This window comes from Cercospora beticola, chromosome 4, assembly GCF_033473495.1.
Source record: "Cercospora beticola chromosome 4, complete sequence".
Classification (NCBI taxonomy): domain Eukaryota; kingdom Fungi; phylum Ascomycota; class Dothideomycetes; order Mycosphaerellales; family Mycosphaerellaceae; genus Cercospora; species Cercospora beticola.
Genome location: NC_088938.1, coordinates 3,953,823 through 3,972,268, shown reverse-complemented (window position 1 = coordinate 3,972,268; position 18,446 = coordinate 3,953,823). Strand labels below are relative to the sequence as shown.

The following is an 18,446-nucleotide window of genomic DNA, read 5'->3' as shown; positions in this document are numbered from 1 at the left end:
TCCTACCAACGAACGCCAGTATGGGCTCTGAACCTGAACATCACTTGGTCTTTCTCCGCATCAGTGAGAAAGATGTGCGAGCGTACCTTGGCAAGATCGAAAATACTGCAGACAATGGACTTAAAGCATCAATCCAAAACCCGCAGATCATCGCGAGCGTGGACAATTTTCCCATTAGTAGCATGGCAACATCTGTGCCAATGTACGACTACACGCAGCAGTTGATCCTTTTCGTCGCCTACGGGAAGCTTCGCGACGAATTCGACCTCAATGACCATCAGCGCAACATCGACCTCTGGCGCATCGGGCCACACTTTAGTCTTGTTTCCGTCGAGCATGTGAATGCAATAACCAGCCCTTCCGATCAGCAACCTGGTATGGTAGTACGCGGAGAACTGGTCAGCGTTTCAGTAGAAGGAAATTCCGAAAGAAATGAAGTTTCGACTGCAATCCCGCTCATGGCACAAAGTGCAGCGGGCTCCGACTGGACGGCAGTGAAATACAGCACAAATACTAAAGAGACATTTGGACAGTGTACCAAACTGGTGCAGAGCACAGATCCAGAAATCAAGTACGTTTATCACTTGAAATTGGACAGAAGAGAAGACTCCGTCCGACCGAATTACGTATTTGTCGAACAAATGAGAGCGAGCGAATTCGATAAACTCTCCATCTCGAAAAGTTCTCTTTGGACTTCGTATGCCGTTGAACTCGGCTCCGGCATGAACGAGGCACCGACCTACGCTTTCGCTAGGAGTCGATACACAGACACTTCACCTCCAAAACGTCGCCTATACCTCTTCAAACAAATGACCGGCTGGATCGAAGTAAACTACATAAATCTCCGTCCCGACGGCTCCGTCGCATCCCCCTCCACCATAGTAAAAGCCATCCAAGAAGAACCCATCTACGACTTTGGACGTCCAAATTGGTACACGTGCCAGAATCTCCAAGCCATTGATCTCGCCGATGGGAGAATCATGTTGACATGGGCAGAAACGGGAAATGAGGAAGATGAGGCTCCTTTTATTGGAATTCCGAGAGCGATTGTTACGACGATAGATAAAGATGGAGCTTTGGAGCGGCCGTGGAAAGAAGTAGAAATGACGTGGGAGACTTCTCCTGCTGATGATGAGAGTGCCCCCAACGCCCACGAGGAATGGAATGATTATTGGAGTTCTGTTCTTGTTTCGAAGGATTTTGCGTTTTGATTCCATTGATGATACCTGTCAGTGAGTGCGTGTCTAGAAATGCACAACGATGTCTTCGCTGGCCCAGACAGGAGCATTGTGAAACATTTTTTGAGATAGAAATATGTTATACGTTTCATTTCATTTCATTCCTGGCATCAGCATATATGCTGTGCTGTAGCAATTAGCATCTAAGCTATGCTATACATGATATATCATTACATCATCTCATTCCTTATTCCAATATTCCTAACATTTAACGGAAAGGACCACGAGGACCCTCCGAAGCACTGCTCGCACCTGGGAAAGGAGCATCAACCTCGCCCAAACCTTTGCCCTCAGGCACATTGGGGCAGTTTCCAAGTCCGCGAAGTGCTGGCGCAAGCTTGCTGTCGATTAGGTTGAGAGCTTGCGACAAGAGTGGTCCCTCGAAGACGTTCGACAAAGCGGAAGGAGTATCAGCCTTAATGCTCTGTGCAATGAAGCAGCCCAGCTGGTTGGGGTCCTGGAAGTCTTCGACGCTGTTGATAAGTCCTCCGGAGAGGTCGGTGAGATCGACACCCTTGAAACTGTTGACTGTACCGGTGTTGCCGCCGACTTGGCAGTTACCTGGGTAGGTGGCGCATTGCTGGGCGGTAGAGACCACAATATCGGTGAGGGTCCATGGGTCTTGCTCGGAGCGCTTATACCAGTTCTCTGGGATGCGCTCGTGGCCAAAAGTCTATTAATTGAAAGTTAGCGGCAATTCGAGGGCGATGATATAAGACTCGAGTCAACTTACGTATCGGAGGTTGCCTTGGTCGTCACGGTCGTAGCCAAAGTGCTCCATAAAGACCTCCTTGGTCAAGAAACCGCGTGGCTCTTCAGCAGAGTGGTTGGCAAGCAACTGGAAGGCGAACATGTGGGCACCAAAGGTGAAAGCAACACCAGCATATGGTGGCGAGACTGGAGATGGGTGAGCTTGGTCCATCGACATGTGCTATGGGCGAACTTACAGTAGTTGGGGTTGTTGGCAATGCTGTACTTCTTGCGGTTGGAAGAGTGCTGAGCAAGCACACGTGGGGTGATGAGACCACCGCCCATCTCGTCCGCAACGTCGAAAAGTTCTTGCAAGAACTGTGGGTATGAAATGCAGTTGGAGGCCATCGCTGGTGCCAACCAGTCACCGCGAGTGATGGAGGCATCTCCTTCTGATCGCAAGTGTCCGTATGCGCAGATACCGGTCTGGTTGCCGAGAAGGTTTCCGACAGCGCCCAGTGAGTTCGTCTTGGGCGAGTGAGGTCCGATCGACCAGCGACCTGAGAATGGGTCTCCGTTGAAAAACTGATGATATATTAGTATCTTGATAACCTTCAGCGACGAGTATGATATTGCTTACCGAGGTCGCGGTGTTCAGGAAGAGTGTCGCGGTGCCATCGAGCGAGAACGCCTCCCAAAGACCAGTGTTGATAGCCTCTGGTGTCGCAATTCCGTCGCGTGGAATGTATCTTTATACAAAAGTCAGTCGCCACTGCGTTCATCGTCGTATGAGAGAACATACCCGTGGTTGGCTGCTGAGTTCAAGCCAGCGCATGGACCTCTGATGTCGCCTGGTCCCGGTGGTCGGAACTCGTGCTCACCAGAGACCGACACGAGTTGCTGCTCAGCGTCGAAACCGCTGAAGATGGCGTGGTTCGGAGTGCCAGGCCACTCTGGGAAGGGGATGGCACCCTCTGGCACCTGTCGCTTCTGCTTCGCGACCATCTCCGCGATGTGAGGGAAGGCCACAGCTCCATTGAGGAGGAGGGCTGTAGAGAAAAGTGTCCCGACCATGATGATTGTTCGAGAGGGTGAATGTGAAATTGCTGAACGCTCGAGAGAGTTGTGGGAGAAATTGGTCTACTTGTATTCCTCGAACAACCGCGTAAGACTATACTTCGACTTGCCTGTCTTGTCGAAAGCCGTTGTGGCGTCCGACGATCCAGGCCGGCAAGTGACTTCGTCCCATATTGCACTCTCCCACAAGCGTCACAACGTTGTGGATGTTGAGTACAGTAGTATCCGGGGTTGATTCGGGCGTTGTTCTCATTGGTTCCAAAAGCCACAGCCAAGACTAGAGCAGAAGCCGGAGCGCCCTGGCTGGGGAAATTATGCTTCTTTGCTAGAGTTAACGCAAGTGGCGAGCCACTGAGCGCATTGTACATTGTCAGCAGCACCAAGTGCCCGCATTGGCACTGCTAGAAACTGAAGGATCGGCATGTAAACGTCTGTATTCGGCACTTTCGGTCAGCCGGCTGTCCAAGTGCGTTCGCTCAGGAACAGAAAGTATATTCTTGGGGCCGACGATCCTTGAAAGTCTCTCAAATCACATGCACCTTTCGAGCTGACAAGCATTACCAAGAGCAGCACAATGACACAACAGAATGATTGTCGGAGAATATGTCACCTCCAGCGCAGAGGCATGTCATGTCTTCCAAGAGGTTCTGGTACTTCTCCCATCACAGACTTGCTCATAGATCGCAAGAGGGAGCTTCTATAGTCCCGAAGATCCAGCTCTACATGCAGACTAGGACGAAAACTTACGTGAAAGGTCTTCCCCAGAGTTCAATTTGTGGGTGAAGTCGATTTGTGGAGAAGAGGAATTCTAAGCCACTGACGACCCCAGAGGCGTCGAGCGGCGTCAGGCGGCGTTCAGACGGCGTCAGGTGCAAAATGCAGGGAACGGCGGATGGCTGATAGCTGAACCGCCACTGAGGTACGCAAAGGGTCCAGCCTTGCAGCTTGTTGAGGACAATTATTGAGGAGGGAGCAGTACTGTAGTTACCGCTCGCGGTGGATGTTCTTCTTAGGTCGGGACTCGGATCTGAGCAGCGGGCACAGTGAAGTTGTAGATGCTTCCTGAGATAACTTGTCGTATACAGGAGCCGTTCGACACTTATCGGCGATAGATGCTAGACAGCGTGGGCACTAACGTGTTTAATAAGCAATCTAATTAGACAGCTATCCTAATTAGACTAAATTAGGCCGAAATCTAAGATTTTTGAAATATAATAATACGATAACGTAGATAGCTATAGCCTTAGTACTTTAATTATAGCTCGAGGAGTATTATAATATAAATTTCCTAGAGTCTAGGACTTACTATAGTACTATAGAGCTTAAAATTAAGATATAGGCTTTAAAAAAGTAGTAGAACTACTATAACGAGAGAGTTATAGAGACGAGCTATTACTTTATTCTATAAACCTAGACCTAGGACTCCTAATATCTCTCTTAGCTTTTATTTAAATACTATATCTACCGGCGTTATCGTATTATTATATTTTTAGAATTTTAGATTTCGGCCTAATTTAGCCTAATTAGAATAGCTATCTAATTAGGTTACTTATTAAATACGTTAGCCTACGAAGTTCTATTATATATCTCTATATAGTTATAAGTAGAAATAGATAGCTTCGGCTATACTAGTAAAGTATAGAGTAGCTAGATATTTATAGAAATAGAAAGAAAGTAATAAAAAGTCTAGAATTTCGATCTAGAGAGATTAGAGAGCTCCTAAGAATATAAAGACGACGCTAGCGTAGTATAGCTACTATAAGATTCTAATACTCGACTATAGAATAGCTCTTCTAGGTAGTAAATACTACTATAGATCTAGAGGCTAGAGTAGTAACTTAGGCTTTAAATAGGCTAAAAAGAAGGAACTAAGTATATCTAAAGGAAAGCTTTAATAAGAAAGAGTAAGAGTAGTAGAAATAGAAGAAAAGAATAGTAGTACTCCTATAAATACTAAGATAATTAGCTACTAGGAGCCTTTTATCTAAAATAGAAAACTCTAAGGTAGACTAGTCTCTCTACTTTAGAGCTCTCTAGAAACTTTAAGTCTAAAAGTAGAGTATCTAATATAAGCTATTTAACTCTATACTATACTTAGAGCTATCTATAAAGATACCTACTATTCTAGATATTCTATAAAAACTAGAATTTCTCTAGATATAAGTTATATAACTAGGTACTAAGAAAAGTTAAAATCTAAGTAGGATTTATATAGAGAGATACCTACTCTAGGAACTAGTAAGAAAGAGTTAAATAAAGGATTAATATAGATACTAGCGTAGAGACTAGAACTATATATATAGGCTTAAGTCTCTAAGCTAGTAAGTAAAAGAATCGGGCTCCTAATTACTAATAATATAAGAAATAACTAAAGAGAACTACTATAAAGAATCTAAACTATTAAGATAATATAAATTATTCTAAGAAGAACTAGAAACTATAGAAGTAGTAGGCTATATAGAGCTTACTATAAAATATAAAGATATAAGAAAGTTTTTCTACTAGAGTACTAGTATAAGAGCTTTTCTACTTATAAAAAATATAGAGCGTACTACTTACTCTAGTTAAAAGAGGTAGACTAGTATATAAGAATTATCTATCTATTTATTAAATACGTTACTAAATACTATAGCTAGTTATTCGTACTACTTTCGTACTTATAATAATAGAAGCGAGGTATATAAATATATATTAAAGTACCTCTAGCTTTAGTTTATAGCTATCTAATAGCTTACTACTCCGCTCCGCTCTACTTTATACTTTAGTCCGGAGTTATATACTACTTAGTATACTACTAGTATATAAAAGAAGTAAAAGTAAAGAGTAAAGAAGTACCTAGGTTATTCGGCTAATATATACCGAAAGTCTTAGCGCTAAGCTTCTCTACGACTACTCTTTCTAGAGTCTAGACTCCGAAGTAAATATATTTAGTAAAATAGCTATATAGCGAAGTATTATAGTTCTACTCGCCGAAGGGTCGACCGACTAATCGAAGTCGGGTAAGTATAGTAGCTAAATAGAGTACCTATTAGGCAGACGACGAGTACTCTACTACTACCTACTCTATACTCTATCGCGCTCTACGATAGAGAGCGCGAGAGTACTATAGAGTAGATAGCTAAGGACTAGTAAGTCTTATTTATATTTAATAGCGATAAGTATCGCTTCTCTAGATAGTTATCGTATATAACTTACTATTCTATCTTACTAATTAGAATTAAGTAACTCTTCCTACTTCGTTACTTTCCTCTAGACTACCTAATAAGCTTAAACTCCGATCGAGCTTAAGCTTCTACTTAGTAAGATCTTAGGTTATTAGCCTAGCGCCGATAAACCTAAACTCCGATCGAGCTTAAGCTTCTACTTAGTAAGATCTTAGGTTATTAGCCTAGCGCCGATAAACCTAATACGAAGTAGATACTTCGACTTTACTTATAGTAATTAGACTATCCGATATTATAGAATACGACTAGATACGAAATCGTAGATCTAGTTCCTACTAAGTAATAGATAAGTCTAGTATAGTATTATATAAATAAAGTTAAGTGTTACGATTTGAGATTCTATAGATACTATGTCTCTCTATCTAATAGTTAGGCCTTAGGCAAGTAGTGCCTTAGGCTTTAGGAATTCTTAGCAGAGGGTATTTCTTTATAGGCTTATAGTAGATAGCAACCTAAGCCTCTCTAACTACTTACTATAGGGGGTTTTACTTTGCCTTATTCCGCTACACCTAGACAGGTTAGACCCCTATATCTAAGAGGTTATAAGCCCGGGTTTGTATCGTAGCCGGAAAGCTAGGAGCTAGAGGATATAATAGCAAGTACTCCCGGTAGGAGTTAAGGCACTCTAGTAAGAGACTTAAAGGCAATAGTAGGATCTAAAGCTATAAAAGGGTTAGAAGCAAGAGGAGTAGTCTTATAGGTATAAACTAGATAGCAGAAAGAATAGTATATATAGGTAGATAGGATATCTAATATATATTAGTCCTAAGCAGAAGGATATACTATACGGCTATATAAAGACAGAGAATAAACCCTATAAGGCACCTAGGCTAGGTACTTAGTAAACAAAAGTTATAGTCTAACAATACTAGGAGTTAGTCTAGCATTTCCCTACTACTAGAAAGTAGAAGAGGACAAAGTTAGAAGAGTAGTTAGGCTATTAGAGGGAGAAGAGTCTCCTAAAGATAGCTATATAGATAGAACTTACTACCTATTTAAAGGAAGATCTTATAAGGCTAGAGGATTAGTTTATACTAGGCAGGTTATATTTAGAGAGGATAGTTATAAGGCAGGTTCTAGAGAGACCTACTATTAGCTAATAATACTTTAGAGACTAACTAAACCTCTTACTATCCCTAGAATCTAAAGGAGGATTAGACAATTAGGCCCTAGGAGCCTAGTTAGACAAACTAATATACCTAAGATTAAGAGGAGTTATAAACCTACCTTTGTTATAAATATAGTAGTACTAGGAGGTTCCTATACTAGAGGGTACTAGAGAGGTATACTCCTTTAGCTATTAATATATATACTATATATAAGGCCTAGGGTATAATACCTGCCCTAGAGCTACCTAGAAGATAGAGTCCTATAAGCTCTAGCTAAGAGAGAGGAGTCTTAGTATAGTTAATCCCCTACTAGATAGTCTAGTATAAGGGAATTTCTACCTATATATATACTAAGAACTAAATGCTAAGATATATAGGTCCTTTACTACACAAAACAAATTTATTTCTTAGCTATAGTTAGAAGAACTTAGCAATATATATACCTAAAGTTAACCCTTTAGAAGATAAGACGGGAACAAAACAAGATAAATAGCACTTTAGCAAAGAGACTATATCTAGTACTCTCTAAGAAGAACTTAGAATAATAGTTTAGAAAGATAGCTATATTCCTTAAGAGAGAAGACCTATACTTAACTATTAAGACCTTAATATCTGTCCTAATAACTAATAAGGCAAACTATAAAGCAATCTACTAGATTTAGCTTTATATTAGTAAAGAGGATAAAGAGGTAGTATTAGAGAAAGAGATAGTAAAGGCTATTTAGTAAGAGCTAAAGAAGAAGTATAAGGATAATAAAGTATTAGGAAGGAAACTAGTATAGTAGTACTTTACCTTTTAAATAATAAGTTTATAGAGTATATTACAAGTATAGTCAAGCTTGCTATTACTTAGGAAGAAGATAAGGGAGGCCTAGCTAGCAATAGTAGAGGTAGTTAAACCTAAGAATAGAATCTAAGTCCTGCTTAGTAGCCTACCTAAATCTTAGTTATCTATTAGAGATACTATAGATGCCTAACTATACTTATTACCTAATAATATCCTTTCTATTCTAGAAAAGAAAGAAGTAGGGATACCTAGGTAACCTAAACTAGAGGGAGGATTAGAGCCTTTAGCTTATACTATAAGGGCTATATAGAGATAATAACAAAGGAGAAAGAGGACAAACAACTTAGAGTTATTTAAAGCTAGGTAGTATACTCTATATTAAGGGAAGGGACACTTGCTATTAAGCTATTAGTATCTAGAACCTATAAGAAGTATAGTCTTAGCTTTTAGAGATATAGGCAAGGCAAGGGCCTTTACTATAATAGAGGATAAGACTAAGGAAGAGTACTAGCTATTAAGAGATATACTATTAGAGGGAGTGTTATAATTTAAGATTCTATAGACACTATATCTCTCTATCTAATAGTTAGGCTTTAGGCAAGTAGTGCCTTAGGCTTTAGGAATTCTTAGCAGAGGGTATTTCTTTATAGGCTTACGGTAGATAGCAACCTAAGCCTCTCTAACTACTTACTATAGAGGGTTTTACTTTGCCTTATTCCGCTATACCTAGACAGGTTAGACCCCTATATCTAAGATTAAGTAGTAATACCTATAGAAGGAAAAGTAGTAACTAGCGCTATAATAGTACTTTAAGCGCTATACGTTAGAGAATATACGCTACTAAGAGGTTTACTAATACTATATATTTAAAGTCGAGTAAAGAGAAGCTTCTAGTTCTTAATAGACGAAACTATAGTAATAGACTATTTTATAGAAGACTCTATAAAGTCTATTATATAAATTAGTAGCTACTATAAGCTTACTTCTAGTACGAGAATAGCTTTAATATAGCCGTTACTAATAAAGCTAATAGAAGATTAATAATAAAGTAGAAGTAGACGATTACTATAAATAAATTCGGCGACCTTTCTACTTTACTATAACTAGTTTAGCGTAGAATTAGATACCTTAGCGCCGTTAATATACTACTAAAAGGAGTTAATACTATATAGATCTATATTTCGTATTATCTAGTCTTATAAGATACTATACTAAGTACTTCTACTTCGATAGAATTAGATCGGCTTCTCTAGACTAGTAAATACTAGTACGAATTAGCTAATATCGTTAATAGGTACTTTCTATAATATATAGTTACTAAATACTCTCGCTAAGATTATTACGTCCTTTATTAATATATTTAATAAGTAACCTAATTAGATAGCTATTCTAATTAGGCTAAATTAGGCTAAAATCTAAGATTCTAAAAATATAATAATATAATAACGCCGGTAGATATAGTATTTAAATAAAAGCTAAGAAAGATATTAGAAGTTCTAGGTCTAGGTTTATAGAATAAAGTAATAGCTCGTCTCTATAACTCTCTCGTTATAGTAGTCCTACTACTTTTTTAAGGCCTATATCTTAATTTTAAGCTCTATAGTACTATAGTAAGTCCTAGACTCTAGGAAATTTATATTGTAATACTCCTCGAGCTATAATTAAAGTACTAAGGCTATAGCTATCTACGTTGTCGTGTTATCGCATTTCAAAAATCTTAGATTTTGGCCTAATTTAGCCTAATTAGGATAGCTGTCTAATTAGATTGCTTATCAAACACGTTAGCGCTCCTTCGCCCTCAATTGGACCACAGCCCCACGGGCTTGCCCTGCGGCTCGAGACGATCACTTTCAACCTTGAACAAACGTCGCCAGAGGTTCATACTGCCATGTATCGCTGTCTGAGTAGGCCTGGCCATGTCACCTTCACAGTTACTCAACAGCCACCGCTTGAAGGGTCTTAGCGTCATCGTCTTTGCCCTCTTCGCGACTTATATCCTCTGGAGCAGGCTGCTGCCCGCCTTCGACTACCTCCTACGCCCACGTTCACACCCTGCGCTGATCACGGACATCGAAGCACCGCGCTATGAAAACATCACCGCGCATTTGGTGATCGCGTCGACTTTGAAAGAAGACACGGCATGGACCGCCAACCTCCAGATACCCAACCTCAAGATCCTACGATATGTCGCCGATTCAGCTGCCGCAGAATATCGACCAGCAGCATTCAACAAAGGCCGAGAAGCGTTGATGTACTTTACCTATCTCCACGACTTTTACGATGACCTTCCGGACGTCAGCATCTTTGTTCATGCCGATGAAACACCTTGGCACGTCGAAGGCACTCTACTGCGCAACACCTCCTTTGCACTTTCAAGGCTCGATCTTCAGCAAGTGATCAAAAGACAATACTTCAATCTACGCGTCACGTGGCGAGCATCTTGTCCGGCTTGGATCAATACCTCGAATGACTTTTCCAACTTCAAGAAGCCCGAGGAGCCGTACATGAAGGAGGCGTGGCGCGCCAACTTTGGTGAGGATGACGAGGTACCTGAAATTCTTGCCGGGCCTTGCTGCAGCCAGTTCGCAGTCTCACGAGAAGCAATCCGAAGCCGACCAAAAGAGCAATACGCACGGAGTGTAAAGTGGTTAACAGAGACGAAATTCAGCGACCACATTGCTGGCCGCGTGTGGGAGCACATGTGGCCATATCTCTTCAAGAAGGAAGCCAAGGACTGCGCGCCTGAAATTTCAAGTCTCTGTGAACTGTACGGCATTTGTTTCAAGAATGTGAAAGAGATCAATGAGTACAAGGAACTATGGGAAGAAGTCGAGAGATTGAAAGAAGTCATGCAATTCCATCGAGCCGTATGGAACCCCAGAAAAGCAGCCGAAGCCAGACGGAAAATGGATCAGGTCGGAGATGAAATAGAGCACAAGATGATAGAAGTGCTCCAGCGGCACCAGTCACCCAGCACTGGCAAAATGCTTGCGCGACAAATACGATAGACAGCATACGTGATACAGTCTGCTACCGCAGCACACCACGAACCATTCCCACCTACTCACTTCACCCTCTCCTCTTCTTTCAAAGGATCAATATCAACCTTTGGCCCCCTCGGCATAACAACCCCCTCCAACTCCTCATCTCCCACATCCCCACCCTTCAACATCCTCCCCCTCGCCCTCGCATACCCATACCTATACGCCTCAAAATTGCTCGTCTGTTTAAAAACCCCACCTCTCGTCAACTCACTTTCATCCCAATATAATCTCCTCAACCAAAGATATAAATTCGGATAATCGTGTCGAATTGACTTTAAATTAGTTTGGAAAATTGTATGATAAGCTGCATCGAAGCGGATCAAAGTTGTGAAGAGTCGGATATCGGGTTCGGTGATGTGGGGGCCGAAGAGGAAAGGTTGGTGGGATGGGTCTGAGAGGTGCGATTCGAGACGGTCGAGGGAGGTGAAGAGGGGGTAGATGTTTGTGTCGTAGGCGGATTGGGTTGTGGCGAAGCCGCATTTGTAGACGCCGTTGTTTACGGTGTTGTAGACTACACAAAGCATATAAGTAAGTAGACTTGGAGGTTTTTGTTTGGGTGTGGTAGTGAAGTGAGGTGACATACCCCATTCATTCATCTCATCGATTTCTTTCCGCAAATGTTCGGGATAGAATCCACCGCCTTGTTTATTCTCTTCTCGAAGCTCGGGAGGCAGGAGGTCATCAAATTCTGTATAGAACATGCGGATGATCTCGCTTGACTCGTTGCTCACAATGGTCTCGTTTTTCTTATCGAAGAGACAAGGAACGGTATATCTTCCCGTGTACTCCGGATCGACTTTGAGATAAAGTTGTTTGAGTCCTGTGAAACCATATAGCGGATCTTTGCCTTCGGAGCCATTCTTGCCTGGTTGATGGACATTCAGTCAAAGCAGATAGATGATGAGTTGCGGATGAATTTCGACGAACCTGTAAATGTCCAGCCGTTACTCGTCAGATCAAAGTCCGTTGCGATCATTTGGATATGATCTTCCAAGCCTTTCAGTGCTCGCACGATAGATGTTCTGTGAGCCCAGGGACATCCATAGTTCATGTATAGTGCATATCGACCACTTTCGGCGGGGAACTTCGAGTTTGGGTCTTTGGAGATCCAGTCGCGGAAGGCGCTGTCTTTGCGGCGGAAGTGGCCGTCTCTGTCTGAGTGTGCGTGGGTGACAGTTGCTCCGTTGGTAGACATTGTGCTGAGTGTCATTGATCAATTGTGTTGGATGCTTGATCACTTCAACTTGAGCTGATGCTTATAGCTCTGACTTGCATGCATATCGCCGAGGCCTCGATCTGGGGTTTGTCATGCTTTTGTCATAGGGACGGAACAATTCCTTTGAACTGAAGCCGCATAATTACTGTCAATACATTAATGAAATATTGATGAACTATGCCGTATCTCCATTTCTTCACGAAGTCCGGAAGATTTGCACGCCACACAGCTCCTCTTCTCTCTCGGCGCATGCAGACTGCAACAGGTCGGCACAAAGCTTCTGCAGTTGCGATCGTGACGAAGCAAAGTACTTCCAGCATCACCCTTTTCCCACCCTTACGAACAAAATCTTGGTGCGAAGCCTGAAAACCTATGTTTCCTACGCCTGACGTGGCTGCGATGCTGGGAGGTGCCCATTAGATTCCCCAATGTGGCCTAGGCGTAAATAGTGTCCCTGTCGACGGGTCGCGCTCTTGAAGGTCTCGGTGATTTGATCATGGACACGACAATGGAGGGCATCACTGATGTCTTGCTCTGCAGTGCTCAGTCTCTCAATTTGAACGAGGCCTCCAGAACACATGTATCTTTCCGCGACCTTGTCAATGGGGCTGAAAGTTCAGAGAAGAATGCACTCTGAGATGCGTTATCGAATGCATGCCACTGTTGCCGCGATCCGACGAGGGCCATGGCTAATGCGGCTTAATGGGGAACAATGGCCTTCGGCTGAGCGCCGCACGACATTGAATACAAGGATTCCGTCCATCCCAAGTTTTGTCCTGAGTGGTGGTGGTCAGGTGATGCGGTACATCTGTGTTGTGTTTTCGCGGAACCTTGATATCGCATCGCTTCTGAGATGCAGGTCCACGTCGATTCGAATCCTCCGGGAAGGGAGTCCAGATTCCAAATGATGCGCAGATTCAACCAGGATAGCGCAATGATTATGGTGCTGCCGCACCCATTTCGAAGCAACAGAGCACCTGCTCTTCAGTGTTCCATCGAGCTCAATCATTCCACCCTCGTTCTTCCATAATCTCGAACCTCTCCTGGAAGGTCTTTTTGACCGAATCCCTCATCAACAAACGCTGATACCAATCGTAAGTCCTTGGCCATTCCCGTCGCCACTCGACCTCAAAATTCTCGACGAAGCTCCGCATCAAGGTTGTTGATATCGCTTCTCTCGACGCCACGTATAATAGGTCCGCATATGTGATACGATCGCCAATAAGATAGAGATTGCCGGTCGCTCCTAGATGGTTCTCGATGGTCGCGAGGGTTCCGCGTACCATGTCGCCGTAGAATTCGTGTGTAGAAATGAAGCTTTCTTGTCCCATTAAAGATTCATGGCCTCCAAATTGATGCCAGGCCCATTGCTTGGTATGCCAGACTTCTGGAAATGAAGTATAGCGTAGCTTGTTGACTTTGTCGTACATTTCTTCGAGATAGTCCACTATGGCTCCAGACTGCAAGGTGTGTATCAGTCAGCTGTTCATTGGATGACAAACACTCAATTCGGGCGGCATCGCATCGTTGCCAAAGGTGATGCTTCATCAGGGGGCATTCTTACCTCCCAGAGTACGATACCAGTATTAGGATCTTCCATAGCCGGTCCACCGCGTATAAGCTCGCATGGTGCAGAATTAGGGTCCTCTTTGATGGCTCCTACATCAACCACTTTCAGGATATAAGGAAGGTGCAGCTCCTTGAGGATCACGACGACTTTACAGAGCTGTGGTCCTGTAATGTCTCCGTAAACACAAATCGGTGATAGGGCTTGTCGTTCCACGGACACCACGGAGGCGCCAGATGATTTTGGTTTCTCGAGCATCGGAGGAGGCGGATTTGACACCGCTAGCAGCTTACACACAAACGAAAAAGCCAGAGACGAAGCATGGAATGACTGCTTCCTTCGTTTCGATGGTGGCCTCGTTGATGGATTCGTGGAAGTACTGCTGGATGGCTTGGAATAGATGGTCGAGACCGGGGACAAACCCTTCGTCGACGATGCTTCACTGAAACTGTGCATCTTGCGCGGTTGTCATCAGGAAGATTGTTGATGACGATTTGCTGATTGCGAGAGGGGCATGCAGAGCAATATGCGATCGGTGATGGGTCGAAACGATGCCGATACTTCGGGGGATGCTCGTGCGCAATGCGCTTGTGATGGCGGACACATGCACCGGCCTATTCAATCCCTGTAGCTCGAGCTCCCTTGCACGTCCCATTTCGGTTGGACTGTAGTTCTGCACATCAGTTACAGTGATCGGTGAACAGCGGACGACGACCCTATAGTGAGCGACTCTGCGCAGGCTCGTAGGTACTGTAATGAAAGTATCAGTAATCACTTGTACGCTGCGGTTGTTCTGGGAGCAGGGTCAATCGAAGCGACTTTGGAGATCACCATGGCCGGTGATGGACTTTTCGCTTGGAAAGACTCAATGCATCGGAGCAGGATGATAACGGCAACGCCTCTGCTCTCGCTTCATGCCATGATGGCGTTGGTCTCGCGTGTGTCACTGCAAAGCAACGAAGCCATGTTCTTTGGAAAGTGGCCAGTAGCGATTTGTTCCGCAGTTTCTCTTCTCACGTGTCAGCGTTTAAGCGGCCGATGCTCACAAAGCAGTGATAAGAAGAGAGTGTTCTCCGTCCGGCTCACGATAGCGTGCGACTCGCGAGACCAAAGCAGAATTTGCGAGAAGATCTTGTGAAGCACTGGTGATCATCCGAGGATTACTCGAGATGTATTTCTCAATCGCACCACAGCCGATCATGCATCGTTTGGGGACTTGCAATCACGAGTCGCAGGGACCTGCAAGCGGTGAGCATGGCGGTGCGGCCCAATACACTGTACTGCGCGAAGAACAACACCGCAGCGGAGAGTGCTCCGCCAAAGCGAGAAAATCTCTGTTGCTCACGAGCATTCACAGAGATCGCTAAGGGCTGTTGCTCGCCAAGCAAGAGAATGGTTTCTTGAAAGACCACCATTGGCAGCGTGTTCCACACGTGCGTTAGCTCCGGCATATCGTCATGTGTAGAACTAGTTCCTGAACATGATCGGAGTTCGGAGAGTACCCCAAACATGTCTTGGAGAGTAGTGGTGAATCATCGCTCGTGCGGGTCGAGATTGAATAATGCCGAATGCGACGGAGAGATTATTCTGCTGCTAAGATCTCACGCGCGTCCCGCGTGAGCTGGCGCTGAGACTCACGTCTCAACTCTCGCGGTCATGATGACGGACATCCGAACGACTGTCTGATCCATCGCCAAGATGTCAAGGATGCTGAACGAAGATCACGGAGATGATGTGGTGGAGGTGTCTCGCGGTTGTTGATGTTGGCAGGAGAGAGAAAACTGGAGAAGGAAAGCGTCACAGCCAAGCCAAGCATGGTCCTTGCATGATCCTTGTCCTTGACCAAACTTCCCACGAATGCCTCAGCCTTAAATCAACGACGCCCAATAAATGATCGCGTGCACAACTGTTCTCGCAAAGAGTGAGAGCGCGTTCTGTTCATGTTCCACTCGATCCAATCGGCGGAGGTCTATTCCTCTTCAGTCCTGTAAGCCTATTTCACTGTCGTCTAAGGTAATATCTTCGTAAGTGCCGCATCCTCTGTATCTCTATAAGGCCCCAGCGGTATGGAGATATTCCCGCTCCAGCCAAGATCGCCTTGAGCCTTCTGGAGTGTGCTGGCAACCTTGCCAACCACATGTGCAATCCATCTATCATTGACAAGTCCGGTTACAGCAGCCTTCTTCATCCCATCTTTGGCAGTTTGATGCCAGTCCTTTGCGATATCTTTGATTTGCGCTTTCGTTGTCCCATCTCTCAGATTCTGTCGAAGATTTTTGGCAAAGACTTTGAATCCGGCAACTTCCCTCAGACTAATGTTGGTTTCTGACCTGGCATCTGGTGATGCAGCATCAAGTCCGGCCTCCTCATCACCCGTCGGAGATGATGACATCGGCGTATCGTGAGGTTGCACCTCTTCCTCAACGGTCTTTTCGAGCTCGATGATCTTGGTCGCTTTAACCAGTGCCGCGATAAAGTTGAGTAGGCTCTGATCGCAGGAGACTGGCAGGCTGCCATGTACAGACAATCTGATGTTGGTCTCGTCTTTCTTCACTTGTTTCAGATGCTGTGCAGCTTGCACAGCTTTGGGCAGACCATCGGCTTCGACAATCTGCACTTCAAGCTCGTGCTCATCCACTTCATCAGGCAGCCGCGGCAGAATGTGTTCATGGTGAGGCAGCAAATACGTTGGTATCGTAAAGGTCGCGTCAGCCCCACCAAGACGCATGACCTGAGTTACAACACCCGATGCTGGGATGGTGCGATAGGCCAGGACATCATCGAATTTGAGGTAAGTGACGATATTGTAATTCGAGTTCAGCGGCACTTGGCCGAGGCCGTCGATGTCGGTAAGTTGCACGCAGAAATTGGCATCCGCTGTCCATGTGGAGACTTTGCGTTGCAGTTTCCGCAGTTGAGAATTGTTCTCGGTATACTGCTTGAACACCTGTTGCTGCAGCAGACTCGATAGCCACTTTCCGGAGCCAGCTGCATTGATGCTTGCCATGCTGACAGGATGTAGGTAGCTGAGAGGGTTGAGTAAAAGCCTGAGAAGAAACGGTAGCCGATGCAAGAAGCGTCGCACGTATGGCGGCGATGAGTTCTGTAAAGTTGTGACGCGAATTGACCTTCGTGGTGGATGGGGCACAGATGGGATCTCTTGCAGTGCTGCACATACTGCTGCTCGCATATCCTTTTCGTCTTCCAGCTTCCGACCATTGCTCTTAGCATTCTGGCGCACCTGCTGCCTTGACTGATACACTGCGCTCGATGTGCGGATTTCTGTCAGTATTTCATGATATTGTTGATCTGCAGCTTCGTCGTCTGGATCTAAAGTCTTGATCGTGTCGGCGGCTTGCTGCACTGAACTGTCTCTCATATAGCTCACTCCGGTCAAGGTTTCTCTCAGTTTGGGCCTGTCCGACATGACTTTGGCTTTCGCAGCAGCAGCCTTCAAAAGTGGTGTATCATCCAGTAGGACGCTGAACTCGCTGGCAGCGTCGTCGCTATCTTCGTCTTCCAGTTCGCCGAACGTCATCTCGAATTTGCCGCCCTTTGCATTAGCGTACACGTCGCCAATTGCAATGTTTCTGAAGAAGTTCACAACCACCTCGTCCACGTAAATTGCAATCTCGATGTCGTCCGCGAGCTTCAGGCCAAGTTCAATACCGTGGGCGACGATCGAGAAGTTCGAGAACGAGACGGTGATGCCTCGAATGACGAACAGACCATCCACGTCAGTATCAATTTCCAGCGCAGGAAGATTGAACATGGCCAATTTGTCCTTAACAAAGTGTGATTGACCTCCCAGCGCTTTTCGAAGTCCTACTCGAGCCATATTTGCAGCCCATGGGAACTGATTCAAGCATGTGAGCAGAACGAAGGGATATATCGTAGTAACGAAGAGGCCGTGCAGCAGCCATGAGGTCGAGCAGATCGCATATGCCAAGTTCAGCGTAGCCAGGAGCGTCCAAAGCGGCACGACAGGCAGAATTCGCTTTTGTTGCGAGTGCCCGTATAGCAGCAGTAGTGTCTCAATGCCGGCGCCAGAGAATGTCCATTTCCAAGGCCATGCGGCTGCACATAGCAAGCACATCACGACCACAGTGGCAAGAATCGGGTAGCTGATTCCTGGTGCTGGCGCATCGTCTCGCACTGGTTCCTCGTATATCGACTTTCGCACTGGTTTTCGCGGAATCATGATGGGGTTTGGTGCCATATTGCCGACTCGCGACTTGTCGCGCCGGGCCGTGTGGGGAATCAGTGATACATGGAATAATGTCAGAAGCGCGCATGCATGATGATATGCGTGTGACCGTTGGGTGGAAGCAGTCACTGGAGCAAACACCCAAATAATGACGACGCCACCATGACGACCGGCTTAACGCTAGTGATCTTCGCAGGAAGGAAGAGTGAGGAATGGACACGTTACGGCAGGCAGTGGCGATCTGAGATAGAGCGCTGGCAGCGAGTTGGCGATGAGCGAGACATCGC

The 18,446-nt window shown here is 44.9% G+C and overlaps 6 protein-coding genes across 6 annotated transcripts; 2 read left to right on the top strand and 4 right to left on the bottom strand.

Moving 5' to 3' along the window:
- Window positions 1-20: 20 nt before the first annotated feature.
- RHO25_007160 (uncharacterized protein) lies at window positions 21-1,211 on the top strand (the record flags this gene model as incomplete). The annotated part of the gene is made up of 1 exon (XM_023597931.2): window positions 21-1,211. The coding sequence occupies one exon, from the start codon at window positions 21-23 to the stop codon at window positions 1,209-1,211; it is 1,191 nt and encodes a 396-aa protein (XP_023452210.1).
- A 235-nt stretch (window positions 1,212-1,446) lies between these two features.
- On the bottom strand, window positions 1,447-3,002 carry RHO25_007159 (uncharacterized protein; the record flags this gene model as incomplete). The annotated part of the gene is made up of 5 exons (XM_023597930.1): window positions 1,447-1,911; window positions 1,972-2,135; window positions 2,186-2,513; window positions 2,569-2,677; window positions 2,731-3,002. 5 exons carry the CDS (start codon window positions 3,000-3,002, stop codon window positions 1,447-1,449), a joined length of 1,338 nt encoding a protein of 445 aa, XP_023452284.1.
- A 7,039-nt stretch (window positions 3,003-10,041) lies between these two features.
- On the top strand, window positions 10,042-11,133 carry RHO25_007158 (uncharacterized protein; the record flags this gene model as incomplete). The annotated part of the gene is made up of 1 exon (XM_023597929.2): window positions 10,042-11,133. The coding sequence occupies one exon, from the start codon at window positions 10,042-10,044 to the stop codon at window positions 11,131-11,133; it is 1,092 nt and encodes a 363-aa protein (XP_023452209.1).
- Window positions 11,134-11,189: 56 nt separating this feature from the next.
- RHO25_007157 (uncharacterized protein) lies at window positions 11,190-12,364 on the bottom strand (the record flags this gene model as incomplete). The annotated part of the gene is made up of 3 exons (XM_023597928.2): window positions 11,190-11,680; window positions 11,753-12,034; window positions 12,097-12,364. 3 exons carry the CDS (start codon window positions 12,362-12,364, stop codon window positions 11,190-11,192), a joined length of 1,041 nt encoding a protein of 346 aa, XP_023452208.2.
- A 1,022-nt stretch (window positions 12,365-13,386) lies between these two features.
- On the bottom strand, window positions 13,387-14,210 carry RHO25_007156 (uncharacterized protein; the record flags this gene model as incomplete). Its single annotated transcript, XM_023597927.2, has 2 exons — window positions 13,387-13,845; window positions 13,950-14,210. 2 exons carry the CDS (start codon window positions 14,208-14,210, stop codon window positions 13,387-13,389), a joined length of 720 nt encoding a protein of 239 aa, XP_023452207.2.
- Window positions 14,211-15,960: 1,750 nt separating this feature from the next.
- On the bottom strand, window positions 15,961-18,171 carry RHO25_007155 (uncharacterized protein; the record flags this gene model as incomplete). The annotated part of the gene is made up of 1 exon (XM_023597926.1): window positions 15,961-18,171. The coding sequence occupies one exon, from the start codon at window positions 18,169-18,171 to the stop codon at window positions 15,961-15,963; it is 2,211 nt and encodes a 736-aa protein (XP_023452206.1).
- Window positions 18,172-18,446: the final 275 nt, after the last annotated feature.